Consider the following 14374-nt stretch of genomic DNA (forward strand, 5'->3'; position numbering starts at 1 on the left):
AGAGTCTAATCCGTCACCAGAGATCTGTCTCTGTGACGGGAGTCATGGTCCACCTGCCTAACACCCAGAGCCACTGTCATTCAAACTCTACTCTTGGTGGAGTGGCTCAAGCAGTGGAACACTTGCCTTGCAAATAAGTGCAAAGCCCAGAGTTTGACCACCAATGCCACCAAAAAAGAAAAAAAAAAAGTGTTTTTGGTCTGGCAGAGTGGTTCAAGGAGAAAGAACACCTGCCTAGCAAGTATGAGGCCTTAAGTTCAAGCCCCATTACCATCAAAAGCCCCCAAAAACCCAAAAAAACCTAAATATAGGCTCTGTATGTGAGCAATACTTATGGGCTGGTGGAGTGGCTCAAATGGTAGAGCAACTGCCTAGTAGGCCTGAGGCCCTGAGTTCGAACCCCAGTACCATCAAAAGCCCCCAAAAAACCAAAAAAACCTAAATATAGGCTCTGTATGTGAGCAATACTTATGGGCTGGTGGAGTGGCTCAAATGGTAGAGCAACTGCCTAGTAGGCCTGAGGCCCTGAGTTCGAACCCCAGTACCATCAAAAGCCCCCAAAAAACCAAAAAAACCTAAATATAGGCTCTGTATGTGAGCAATACTTATGGGCTGGTGGAGTGGCTCAAATGGTAGAGCAACTGCCTAGTAGGCCTGAGGCCCTGAGTTCGAACCCCAGTACCACCAAAAACAAAACAAACAAACAAACAAACAAACAAAAAACTCTACCCTATCTGGAAAGTCAAGTAGTTCCTCATCTTTTCTGAATCCCTGATCACTGTGAGCTGTAGAACCTTTCATCAGAAAAGATACTGATGCACAAATACATCCAAACTATGGTGCATTGTTAGTGGTTAGTAGACATTTGGGTGAAGACTGCCTGATTTCCATGTCTAGGGTCTTCAAACTTCTATTCGAATGGTGATTACAGCCACACAAGATGATGGATTCGAATACAGATTGGCAAGTCTCCACAAGCCTGTGTTGTTCTCAATATGCAATGTGAGTTCATAAGAGAGTTTAGGTGCTTTTCCTTAAATCACACATCTAGTAAGTGACAGAGATGAGATTTTAGCCCTGGCCATCTGGCTCTGGGGTTTGTGCCTTAATGCCTCCAGCTCTTAAGGGTAGACATTGGCATTTGTGAGTGAAACTGCCTGTAGCAGAGATCACCATGTGCTCAGGGGTAGACTGTGTTAACAGTAACGCTTCAGTCTGTGACACGGATGGGTCTTAAAAACTGTACTGGAGTAGTCATGGGGCCTTTCCTCATTGCAGTGCACTTTAGACACATCTGTTGACATATGGATCCTAGGATACCCAGAGGTCATCTCCCAACCAACAGATTGGGGATATGGGTCTTTTCTACATGTTCCAGACATCTGTAATAAATACACATTACATTTTGTGATTAATCTCGATTGTCAACTTGATTGAATTGGGAAACGCTTAGGTTAGCAAAGCTCACCTCTGCTAGTATCTGTGAGGGCCTTTCTAGCTGGCTCTGACCTAATCAATGTATTCAATTGTGACGTGAAGGCATTATTGGGAGGTGGTGACAGGCAGGAGGTGGGGCCTGGTAGAGGAAGTGGTCACTGGGGAGGGCATGTCCTTGGGGAATATGTCTTGCCCTGGAACCTTCCTGTCTCTCCTTTTCCTCTGCTTCCTTTCTGGCTGCTATGATGTGAACTACTCAGCTCCACCATGATGGACTGAACCCGCTGAAACTGAGCAGAATAAACCCATCTTGCTTGAGGCTGCTTTTCTGGGGTAGCGGTCACAGCAACACAAAAGCCTGGTAATACACATTCATAACAGAAAGAAGCAAGAAGTGCTGGAAGAGTCTGAGACAATGTAAGTACATTTAACGATGCTGAGTGGTTCAGAGTAACAAAGTACAGCAATGTCATGAGTGATGTAAAGAGGAAACTCTGTGGCTGGAGGTGTGGCTCAGTGGCAAAGTATTTGCCTGGCCTGTGAAAGGCCTTGGATCCATCCCCAGCACCACTAAATCAGTCAGAGTCTGGACATGAAAATGTTTGCAATGGTTAAGGAAGGAAGGATTTAAATGCAAAAAGGTCTTTCGGGCTGGGATTTCCTTCCCTTTCTTCTTCTTCCTTCTTTTATCTCTTCCTCCTCCTCCTCTTTCTCCCTCTTCCTCCACAGGATGGGCTCGGTGTATCATGGCTTTTTACCTATCCATGTGAATTTAATCAGTGAAGCTATCATTCTTTTTGATGCACCAGGGTTCCTGCCTCTGGCCTTGCAGACTGTTTATGATGCAGGCCCTCAGTGCCTCCATACCGCCTTCAGTACTGGGTGCATCTTGGTTGCTGGCACATGCTGTACATACTTAGCCCCTGACCTGGAGTCAGCTCTTATTCCAAAGAGCCCTTGGGGGCTCTCTGCTTGGTGTTCCTTTTCCCTGTTGTTTGTTTTGTATGCTGTCTTCCACAGTAATGGCCTTTCTCAGTCCTGGATACCTAGGTCTTACTGATAGGTGGGCTTCTCCCTATTGGTGATCAGGGACCAACCTGGCTTTTCATTGGAAGGGACACCAAATGTCTGTAGCCCTTGGAGGTTTTTTCCCTGAGGCCATTTGGGAAGCAGAGATCAGGAGGATCATGGTTCAAAGCCAGCCCCAGGCAAATAGTTTGGAGACCCAATCTTGAAAAAACCCAACACAGAAATGGGCTGGTGGAGTGGCTCAAGGAGAAGGCCCTGAGTTCAAGCCCCAGTACTGCAAAAAAAGAGAAGGCAAAAGCAAAGCAATAGTGCACACTCTATAGGAGGGTGGGCAGACTCAAGAAGGAGCACTGTGCTGGAGTCCAATGACCTTAAGGTTTTATTGGGGTTTGTAGAGCTGGGGATGGTCAGTTCTGGAATATTGGGTTATGTGTCATTAACTCTGAGGCTGGGCTAGGCATCATGGACTCCTCCCACATGTTGGGCAGAGGGGTGTTGGCCTTGGATGGTCAGACTGAGGCTGTTGTTTTCTGTGGGTTTCTGGGGGCTGTGGGTCAGCAAGACCCACCATTTTGTTAAAGTCAACAGTCCAAGATGTGATTTTCCTTATCAATATCCACGCTCTGGTTCTCCACCATCAGGTTTTCTAACTCCCTGTTTCGTCCTTGTCATTATGAGAGGTCAGCTGAAGAGTTCCAGACAGTGGCCAGGGGAGAAATGACGGGGAACAGAGCTGATGGAGACCAAGTGGCAGTAGAAGTAAAGAGAAGGCGGAAAGCTGGGGCTGAAGAATGATAGACGGCTGCAAAGAGCCAGATGAATTACAGGAAGAGTTCTAGGGAGCTGCTGAACCTTGAGGACCAGGGGTCCCAGACACCTAGGCTTGAGAGCTGTAAGGTAGCTGTGGTAGGAACCCAAGATCCAAACACCTAACGCCCATTTAGGAGCTGTTACACAAGCAGGTGCAGCCTGTTGCTGCTGGAAGCCAAGGGTTACAATAACTGCCAAGTGCCGGGGTTGCTGGTTGTAAAAGCCAGAGCAGTGAGCCTCCATCCTAGGTGTGGAGGGCCATAAGTCTCTTCAAAGCCTGGAACACTGGGCTCTCAGCTCTCAAGACTTGGAGTTGTAAGCTTCTGGATCTTGTATGTAAATAGTTGTCTTATAATTTTATTCAGGGAATAATGACAAGAGTCTATACATACTCAGTACAGAGGCAGTGTTTTGGGGAATACTTTACGTGATTGATTGATCCTGGGGTATGGAGACAGGGTGCATGCCCTCTGAGAGATCCAGAGGAGGGGGCAATCAGCCAGCAGGGTTGGCACTTGAGGATTCTTTTAGATCTCCCCAAAGCCTGTGGGTTTTGTTTTTTTTTTTTGTGGGGGTGTTACAAAGTAAGCCACCACCAGGGGCCGCCACCAACTGATATTTCTTCTTTTTTGTTGTGCTCCGGAGGGGAGCACGGAGCCTCTTGGATGCCAGCAAGTGCTGTGCCACACTGCAGCCACTGCCCACCTGATAACAGGTCCCTCTGGTGGAGGAGCATCCTGGCACACTCCCACTGGTCACCATGCTGTGAGTGTCTGAATTACTGAGAAGGCAGCATATTTGTGAAAGGACCCTTACTTTTCAGAATCAAATACTCTGGGTGGATGAAAGGGAAGGAAGGTGGGAGGGAGAGGTGGGAACATGGGGGATGTCACCTTATTTAGACCCCAGAACAGCCATGCTCATCTAGGAAGTTAGTGTGTCCTTACCAAGAATTTCCTCCTCCCCATGCTGTCACAGAGCTTTTGGGTCAACCAACCATCCTGGTGTGCCTGTGAGCAACTATGGGAGGGCTTACAAGTCTGAGCCAGGCTGGGCTCAAATCCCGCTCAGCTACCTGTCTTTCCAAGCCTCAGTTTCCCCATCTGGAAAATGGGGGAGCAGGAGGATGACAGTGGGACCTACCACCCACGGCTGTGGGGTTGCTCTGAGGAGTATAGTCCATACTAAAAAAAAAATGAGGTTCTTGGAGCACTGCCTGTCACCTTAGTGTTTGCTGAATCCATGTCTCTGCACCAGGACTGTCCCAGGCATAGTGGGGACACAGCCAAGCACTAAGGGTCCTGCCTGCAAGGACCCCAATGCTCACATCCCCAGTCCCTCGCGCTTGGCTCTTCTCGAGTCAGCAGTGGCTTCTCATGACCTTCTGTGGTTCTTTTTTATCTCCATAGCTTTCACCTTGGCTGAATCACGAGTTCCTCTGAACTAGACACAAAGGAAAACATTAAGAATTCATAATTCACTTCCCTGGGCATGGTGGTACACACCTGTAATCCCAACACTCTGGAGGCTGAGGCAGGAGGATCCCAAGCTCCAGGGCAGCCTAGGCAAGACCTTGTCTGAAAACAAAACAAACAAAATACCAACTTTGGAAGTCAGCTACTTTGGAGGCTGAGGAGGAGGATCATTTGAGCTCAGGAGTTCAAGACTGGCCTGGGGGACATTGCAAGGCCTTGTCTTAAAAAATAAATAAATAAAAGAATTCATGATATATAAAATATGTGCATGCAGACCAATAAGTAGAGTTTGGGGTGTAGCTCAGTGGTAGAATGCATGCTTGGCATGCATGAGGCCCTGGGTTTAATCCCCAGCATCGCACGCACACACTCTCACACACACATGACAAGCAGTAGAGGGCAGTTTAGACCAGAGTTCACACCAGGAAAGGCAGAGGTGATGAAAAAAACCAAAGGACACTGGGAAGACTTGCCTTGCTGGCTATCAGGGATGTGCAAAGGATGCAGCCTTGCAGTGGCAACATTGTGACAATTAGTGGGCACCAATACTGTGGCCACCTGGCTGTTCATGTTTTCCAGGGTAGGAATTTCTGGGTCCCTGAAAAGCTCTCTGGGAATTCAGGAAAGAGGAGGAAACATGGGGCCCGGTGCTGGTGGCTCACACCTGTATTCTCATCTACTCAGGAGGCAGAGATCAGGAGGATCTCTGTTTGAAGCCAGCCCAGGCACATAGTTCATGAGACCCTATTTTGAAAAAGCCCATCACAAAAAAGGGCTGGTGGAATGGCTCAAGAGGTAGAGCACGTGCCTTGCAAGCATGAGGTCCAGAGTTCAAACCCCAACGATGCCCAAAAATAAATAAAAAAGCCAGAAGCTAGCAGGGCACAGCCAAGAGGGAGTGGTGGTTAGTGGCCACAGGCTGTGTACCAGGCCAGGAAGCAGTGGACAGGACAAATCCAGGAGATGTCTAGCCTCCTGGGCATCTAGGAAATTCATATGGCAGTGTCCCACCTATAGAATGGCTAAGTTTTGGAATGCATTATTCAGAATTTAGGACTCCCCGACCCATGGGGTTTCTTGGGCTAAAGCAGCTATTCTCAAACATTTTGCTCTCAAGACCCCTTTGTACTTTTTATCTTTAGAGACAGGGTCTCACTATGTAGCCCAGGCTGGCCTCAAATTCTCCATCCTCTTGCCTCAGTCTCTGGAGTGGTGGGATTACAGGTGTGCACCACATGTCTGGCTTCATCGTCATTTTTTTAACACTCTTAAACATGTTTTTATGGTGCTGGGAATTGAACCCAGAGTCTTGTGAATGCTAAACATGCACTCTATCACTGACTTATACCCCCAGCCTTCTTAAAAAATTTTGAGACCAGAGAGCTTTTGTTTATGTGAGTTATTTCTCCCAAGTAGTTACAGTGTGTGAAAATAAATTGAGAAACAATTTAAAAGTATTTATGTATTGATGTATTTACAATTGTAGCAATAACCTCAAGACATTTTAATAAAAGTAGTTATGGTCTAAAACAAAACACAATAGTGAGAAATGTGACTGGTAGTCTAGGGACATTGTGTACACAGGTGTACAATGAAGCCTGTTTGTGAAACACGTTGGCCCAACAGAGGACAAATACGTCCAATAAGGAAATGCTAGAAAAAAAAAAAAAAGGAAATGCTGACGGCGGGAGCTCTCTGAAGCCAACACAGGTGATCTATAAATGGCACGCTGGGAAAAAAACCAGTTTCAGAAGAAACAAGAAGCATGAAACCACTTACAAATTCACCTGACACAGACAGTATTTTGCTGGGTACATGTACATATTGCAGAGGTGACCTCTACCAGAACAGGGAGTGGGTGAGCTATTTAAATTTTTTCCCAAAAGAATTTATTCAAGTATTGGTTGTGCAATGGCCTTTTTCCCCCCCGGTGCTGTCTGTTGAACCTGAGGCTTATGCATCATGCAGGTACAGTGAAAGTATGTTTGGAGGCTTCTCTCACCTGGAAGTGTATCTGGAGTGCCCAAGTCATGTGGGTGTGGTGTCAGACAGGCTCCCTGTCTGTGCCCCAGCCTGTGTGCCTTGGGAGGGGAGGAAGAACAGGCTGCCAGGGGCCCAGTTTACTAGGTGACATTCCAGATGATGGCCTGCACATGGCTCGTCAAATTTCATGTGTTGGAAACTTGGACCCCGGTGTCTCAGTGTGGAGAGGTGGGAACCACCTGTGGAAGGTGGTTGGGTTTGGCGGGGTCCGCCCTGGTGAGGGTGGACGAATGGGTCCTAGATGGAGTGGCTTTGCTGTAAAATTGAGCCCTCTCTATGATGCGGCAAGAAGCCCTTGCCAGATAACAAACCGACGCTGGCGCCGTGCTCTTGGACTTCCCATATTCCCAACTGCGAGTTGAGTAAACCTCTGTTCTTTATCGGTTGCCAAGGCTAGGGTATTTTATTATAACAGTAGGAAATGGTGGTGCCCTCCTACCCGCAGGCCCTCCCTTGCTGTCACTGGAGCACATGGGGCTCTGCTCAGCCACGTGGAAGTATTTTAACAGCTGGTACTAGAGTTCCTCAGAGGGAGAGAGTTGTCTCATGTGAAGAATTTGATGACCGTTGATGATTTGATATTTGATGATTTGTTTGGGCAGGAGGGGACTCAGAGTTTGGGGACGGCTGGAGTCAGCGTTTGGAGGAAAGTTGTTTTCCCTGGAAAAGGGGGGGACTTGGCTGCTTTGTACTGGAGAGGAGGGTAGAAAGGAAGAAGAAAGGACACGGGGAGAGAAACAAGGTGAGCCTGGGAAGGCTGCACCATGACCAGGATGGAGCGGGCCGATGCCATGTGGGGAAAGATGGTGCATGTTCAAGGCGTTTCTTCCTGGAGGTAACCCCACACCCGGCATCTTCAGTACACCTCACTGCTGTGCTGAGGGTAAGTGTTCCATCTGGTGCATGTGAGAGAAGACCCTTGAGGCTGTGAGAGCCAGTCCCAGGACCCAGCTCAGGTCATCCAGAGATTGTGGAATTGGGGCGACTGGGTGAGGAACTTAAACTTGTATCTGGTTAAAACAAATAAACCTAGCTTTTAAGAAGGAGCCACACTCGGGGTGAGGACAAAGTCACATCTTTGAGCTTGCACAAAATGACTAAGCAGGGGCTTGCTTTACCTGAGCAGGGCTGGTGGGTCTGCGGTGCTGCCTTAGGCCTGGCCTCCTGGCCTGTGGTCACTCTGGGGTGTGGGGTTCAGTCCATGGACTCTAAGAAGGCACACAGAAGGCCAGCCAGCAGAGCCAGGCCCAGCAGAGCCACAGCCAGCAGTGCCACATCCCACCACATCCCCGGGTAGGCCCAGGATGCTGGCAGCTGCCAGCCACAGTTGCCCAGCTCGTAGCCTGTCAGCTGGCCCAGAGGGCGGAGGGTGGCGAGGTTGGGGCTAGCACAGTGGATGTGCTGGAGGGTCTCTGGCATGTGGTCCTCCAGCCAAAGGCGCAGATAGGTGAGGCTGCAATCGCAATGCCAGGGGTTCTGTGTCATGTCCAGGCTCCACAGCTGGGGCAGGTGGTCAAAGGCGCCTGGGGGCACGGAGTGCAGGCTGTTGTTGGCCAGCAGGAGTTGGCGAGTGTGGACTGGCAGGGCAGGCAGGGCTGTGAGCCCCCGCCCCTCGCAGTCCACTCTCAGCCCCATGGTTTCCAAGGCCTGGCAGGTGCACGGTGCAGGACAGGACTGGGTGGCTTGTGCCACGGCCCAGAGCAGGAACAGGAGTCCCCAGGCTGGCATCAGGTAGGTGGTCTGTGGGAGAGCAGCATGAGGAGGGCCTGGCAGCCTGCGCCCCACCCCAGACCCAGGCGTCTCTCCCTCAGGCCTCGGTGCTATTCTCTGTGAAACAGGGTGGTGACTGAAGTGGTGGGGGTGCCCAACCCAGGTAGAAGGCAGGACAGTGAGGTAGCTATGGTGAGGAAGGAAGGGTCCTTTCCCTAGCAGAGATTCAGCTGCTGCTTGAGTCAGGGTGGGGCAGAAGACAGCTAAGTGATTTTCCTGGCCCACAGAGGCTGGCAAGGGTTTCCCAGATACACCCAGCCTGGGGTTAGGCCAGTGGAGTGTACTCCTCAGATCACCTGGTGCCATTAATTCTCTCGCTTGGCCATGCTTGTGCCACACACAGAAAGCCACAGTGGAGATATGCCTGAAGCGGTAGGGGTAGGAGGCCTGAAGGCCCTCTGGAAAGGTACTCGCCCAGGGTAATGCTTGCCAGGGCTCAGAGAGCTTGATGGGAAGGCTCAGAGAGGGAAAGCAGCTTGCCCAGGGTCGCCAGCCGCCATGTCAGAGACCAGATCCATGCAAATGTCTCATGAGCTGACCCACAACATCCCAGCTGCTGCTGTTCTGCTCCCTTCTATCCAGGACTGAAAATGTGGGTGGGTGGGGGAACTGGTTCCCCTTCTCAAGCACTTCTCCCCCCCAGGGCCCAGTCCAGAACAAGCTTCAGTAAGAATGCATTGAATCCAGCAATGAATCTTGACTCAGTCAAGGAGCCATGGTCTTACAGAAAATGTCTCCCACCCCCCTACCGCCACCTGCTACTGGGGAATGGATGAAGGAGCAAGGGTGGCTTCTCTGTCCCTGTCAGCCCAGTTGGAGCTGCAGAGCGGGAGGCTGTGCTGGGTAACAGAGAGGCCACTTACCTGTAGGGTCATAGTTGGGGACCCCTTTCTGTGGCCTGCTCCCTCCTTGCTGAGGCTGTGGTGGCAGCACGATGGGAGCCGATGGTGGCTGGTGTTTGAGTGGAGGAAGGAAGTGATGAAAATAGCCTGGCTTATCTCCAAGTGCAGCCCTGAGGCCTAGCTCCAGAGGTGGGAGGCACAGAACTCCCAGGCTGTGCAAGGGTCTCCCACTGCACCTCCAGCGCCAGTGCGCTTCTGTGGCAGGTCTGTGGGTGAGAAGGTGGAGAAGTCTTTTTAGAGAGGAGGAGACTCCTGAGATAAGTGACTACTGTCTGTTGTTCTGACTCAGTTTTCCTCAGTTGTAGAATGGGAGCAGTAACCCTGTACTGCTGTCATCCCTCAGGTGTGGGTTGGGAGATCCTACCAGACAAGAATTTTGAGGAGGGAAGTGACTCTCCATGAGTGAATTGTGTCAGAAACATAGACACCCATCTCTTCCCACACTGTCAGAATTTATTGGTTAACTATGAATCTAGAAGCTTCATCAATTTTCTTGGTTTTAATTTGCCGAGTTCTACCGATGTTGCTTGACGGCCTATGCTGTTGACAACACAGGTTTTTTATTTCAATCTTAGGTACTCCTATTTACTCTCAGATCACACATTGCACTCCACACAACCGTATACACACACATATGTACACATATGTAACAGGATGGTGGAGACGTGTTCACAGAGGCTGCAGAGCTCCGGGGACCGTGCTGGAGGCCAGGCTGATAAAAGCACAAGGAGACGTCTCTGTCAGGACCCGATAAGACGTTCTGGGAACCGCAGGCAGGCGCTTGGCCGTGCAGGGTGCTGAGTTGTCACAGGCAGGTCTGGGTGTCAGTGTCAGTCAGAAGCGGGCTGTGTCACAGGCAGGAAAAACTGCACTGGAGCTGGAGCGGGGGACAAGGGCACAGGTCGGCACAGATCCTTCACTTGGAGGTTTTCCAGGATGGGGCTCATGACAGGTGACCGGGTGGTGTGCCTGTCACATCTCAGTCTTGGGGTGCTCCTCCTTTTATAGTCCCACGTGAGGGGAGTACATGTGCAGTGATTGACCAGTTCATGTGTCTGGGTTTCTGACATGATTTGATGTACTCACAGGTTGTTTATTGGCACAAAAAATTATTGGTTTGCGCCTCACAGTGTGCTGGCAGGTGGTGGCTGTTATGTGTATGAAGTATGTAGAGTTGTTCTGTTTGGCGTTTATTCTCAAAATGGAGTAAGTTAGGTCAAAACTGTTGCTTCACAGAGTGGAGTAAGTCAAGGCTACACACGGCCTAAAGCTGCTGGTCCCCACGACGCAGAGTAAGCCAGAGCAGGCAGGCCTGGGCCTCCATCCTTCTATTGACACTTCCCTAGTGGCTGGGGTGACAGGCATGTACCACTGTGCCCAGCTGTTTATTGGCTGAGATGGGGGTTTCACTGTTTCCTTGGCTCACCTCGAACCATGATCCTCCTAATCTCTGCCTCCTGAGTAGCTAGGATTACAGGCGCGAGTCAGCAAGCCTGGCATTTTGTAATTTTTTTTAGTTTTGATTTTATGGGTTCTAGTCTGATTTTATTTCTTTTTGTATACTAGTTTTGGGTTTAATTTGTTCTCTTCTAAGTCCTTGATGTGCATTGTTAAGTTATTTGAGTTCTATTTTTTTTGATGTATGCATTTATTGCTAAACTTCCCTCCCAGTACTGCTTTTGCTGTAGCCTGCAGATTTTGGGTTGTTCTGTTGTTGTTTTCACAAATTTTTCCTTTTATCCGTTAATTTCTTCAGTTACCCATTTGTTACTTATCATGTTATTCAGTTTCCATGTATCTGCATACTTTTTGTTCTTCTTTTTCTTATAGATTTATACTTTTATTCTATTGCAGTTTGAGAAAATATGTGACATGATTTAAGTTTTTAAAAATCTTATTTTATGTAAAGGACAAGCATGACCAACCAGGAAGCTTCAGGTCAGGACAAAATGACAGGTGAAGAGGGAATGGCAGAAGACAGCCAAAGAGAACCTGTTGAGGAATTTGATTTTTGTTTTGAAGACATGAGGGGGTCACAGAAGGATGCTGAGTGGAGGAATGACAAGGTCAAACTATCAGAGCCACAGGAACACATCAGAGTCCAGGATCCAACTGTGCAGGTGAGGTGGCCAGCTAAGCTGACAGGTCTGGGGCTGGGGTGGGGACATACAGCAGAGCTGACAAAATTGTTCATCAAGCACTTGTCTAGTACACATGAGGCCCCATTCCATCCCAGCACTGAAAAAAAGGTGATAATAATAATACTGATGCCTACATGTTGGGATTAAACATTTACTGGAACAGGATCCCTGTCCTCTTGAAGCTCACATTTGGTGGAAGGAACCATTTAATAACACGTGCAGAGGACAGGAGAGCTGAGCTGCATTAGTTGAGGCCATTTGAACTGAGACATGAATGATGACCAGGAGGAAGCCATGTGTGGATCTGATGAAGGGTGCTCCAGGCAGAAGAAACAGCAGGTGCAAAGACCCCAAGGCAGGAAGATGCTGGAGTTTTTGGGGAACAGAAGGAAAGGCAGTGAGCTGGAGGTTAGTAAGTGAAAAGGAGATTGGGTTATACGGTTAAGAAATGGACATGGCTAGATACTGGTGGCTCACGACTGTGGAGGCAGAGATCAGAAGGGTCATGGTTCAAAGCCAATCCGGGAAAATAGTTTATGAGATTCTATCTTGAAAATAACAAAACACAAAAAAGGGCTGGTAGAGTGGCTCCAGTAGTAGAGTGCCTGCCTAGCAAGCATGAGGTCCTGAATTCAAACCACAGTACCACAAAAAAAGAAAGAAAGAAAGAAATGGACAGGAGATGCCCAGTATGCATGAAGCCCTGGGTTCAATCCCAACACCACAGAAAAAAAAGTAAGGAAAGAAAGAAAAGAAATGAGTCAGAGAAAGGATTTAAAAAACTGGTAAGACCCAACTACATGCTTCTTACATGAAATTCACTTCACTGATAAAGATACACACTGACCAAAAGTGAAGGGTTAGAAAAAGATGTACCATGCAAATGAAAACCAAATGCAAAGAAGAGATAAAGCAGACTTTAAATCAAAACTGTAAAAACGAGCTGGGCATGGTGGTACATACTTGTAATCCCAGCATCTGGAAGTCTGAACCAGGTGGATCACAAGTTCAGGGCCAGCCAGGATTACATAGAAATACCTGTCTCAAAAAGAAAAACTGTAAAAAGAGACAAAGAATGTCATTATCATTTTATGAAAGGATCAATTCGGCAAGAAGATGTAACAATTGTAAATATACGTGCAGCCAACGTGGAACCACGTTTTCTGAGATAAAGCAAATCTCAGTAGATCTAAAGGCAGAGATAAACCCTAATATAAAGATAGTTGTGGCTGGGTGCTGGTGGCTCAGGCCTGTAATCCGAGCTACTCAGGAGGCAGAGATCAGGAAGATCGCAGTTCTAATCTAGCACGAAGCAAATAGTTCGTGAGACCCTAGCTCCAGAACACCCAACACAAAACATGGCTGGTAGAGTGTCTCAAGGTGTAGGCCCTGAGTTCAAACCCCAGTACTGCAAAAAAAAAAAAAAATGGGACTGTGTTAATCATACTTTTGCATCACTGTGAAAAATATTTAGCATAAACAACTTAAAGGGAGGACTTATTTCTTTTAGCTCAGTCCATCTTGTCAAGCAGGTGCAACAGAGCAGAGATGCTTACACCATGGCAACCAGGAAGAAGGGTAGGGCTGCAACAGGAAGGGGTGTGGCTAAGAACACCTTGACCTTCTTTCTGCAAGCAGGCCCTGCCTTCTATGGTTCCACCTCTTCCCAGTAGTCTATTCCGATTTGGAACCCATCAATGGATTAATCCATCCATTAGATCAGAGTCCTCATGGTCTGGTTTCATCTGGAAAAACCTCACAGACATGCCCAGCAGTGTGCTTTAGTAATCTCCAAGGCATTTCTCAAGCCAGTCCAGGTGACAATTAAGATTAACCATCACGGGGACTTCAATACCATACTTTCCTCAAGGGTCAGATCATCCAGACAGAAGATTAACATTCTTCTCGTTGGCACATGGAACCCTGTTCAAAATAGCCCATGTGAAGACACAAATCAAGGCTCAATAAAGTTTAGAAACAGGAAAGAATGCCATGTAAAGATGTGTGGTAGAACACATCTGTAATCCCCGGTTCCTTGTGAGGAAGATGGAGGATTGCAAGTTCTAGGCCAGCCAGGGATAATGGTGAGAGCATGTCTCAAAAAAAAAAAAAAAGAAATAAAGAATAAGATTTTTTCCCTCTTTTTTTTTTATTGTTGTGCTGGATGGGGGTACATTGTGGCATTTACAAAGTTCTCACAATATATCAAATATATCATACTTGAATTCACCCCCACCACCACTCTCCTGCCTCAGTTCTGAATCTGTAAAATGGGGGAAATCAGAGAAATACATACATTAAAAAAAGAGGCAATTCTAAAAAAAAGGAAGCAGGTGATGGGAAGGAATGGTAAGGGACGTGCTAATGAGTTGAACTTTTTTTTTCAATATATGGAATGCTTCACAAATTTGTGTTTCATCCTTATGTGGGGCCCATCCTAACGTTCTCTGTGTCACTCCAATTTTAGTGTCTGTGCTGCAGGAGGGGCACTAATGAGTGGAGCTGGAGCTCTCAACCCACCTCAGGCCTGGCAGCAGTTTCATCCAGTGAGTGTTTGCCCCCGTGTGACAACAGTGTGGGATTACGGGGTGTTTTTGGTGAGTGGGTCATCATTCGTGTCTACAGAAGGTCAACAGAGTATTTTTTGTTAGAAGGTGAGAGGAGAGGGCATTAGAATTTCCCAGAAAGCATTTTTAACGAGTTGTAGGCCATTTGAATAATTGCAAAGAAAACCACAAGAGCAGTAGGCGGGAAGTCTGCTCAGAAA

At 48.0% G+C, this 14374-nt stretch overlaps 1 protein-coding gene and 2 non-coding genes across 3 annotated transcripts; 1 reads left to right on the forward strand and 2 right to left on the reverse strand.

Moving 5' to 3' along the window:
- Positions 1 to 5041: 5041 nt before the first annotated feature.
- Positions 5042 to 5113, forward strand: Trnaa-ggc (transfer RNA alanine (anticodon GGC)). The gene has a single exon. It is a non-coding gene; the product is annotated as a tRNA-Ala (tRNA).
- Positions 5114 to 7852: 2739 nt separating this feature from the next.
- On the reverse strand, positions 7853 to 9744 carry Gp9 (glycoprotein IX platelet). The gene is made up of 2 exons (XM_020179553.2): positions 9428 to 9744; positions 7853 to 8534 (listed from the first exon to the last, which is right to left on the reverse strand). The coding sequence occupies exons 1-2, from the start codon at positions 9437 to 9439 to the stop codon at positions 7989 to 7991; spliced, it is 558 nt and encodes a 185-aa protein (XP_020035142.1). The 5' UTR covers positions 9440 to 9744; the 3' UTR covers positions 7853 to 7988.
- Positions 9745 to 13991: 4247 nt separating this feature from the next.
- On the reverse strand, positions 13992 to 14097 carry LOC141413152 (U6 spliceosomal RNA). The gene has a single exon (XR_012437970.1). It is a non-coding gene; the product is annotated as a U6 spliceosomal RNA (small nuclear RNA).
- Positions 14098 to 14374: the final 277 nt, after the last annotated feature.

The sequence above is a fragment of the Castor canadensis genome, chromosome 10 (genome assembly GCF_047511655.1).
Source record: "Castor canadensis chromosome 10, mCasCan1.hap1v2, whole genome shotgun sequence".
Lineage (NCBI taxonomy): Eukaryota > Metazoa > Chordata > Mammalia > Rodentia > Castoridae > Castor > Castor canadensis.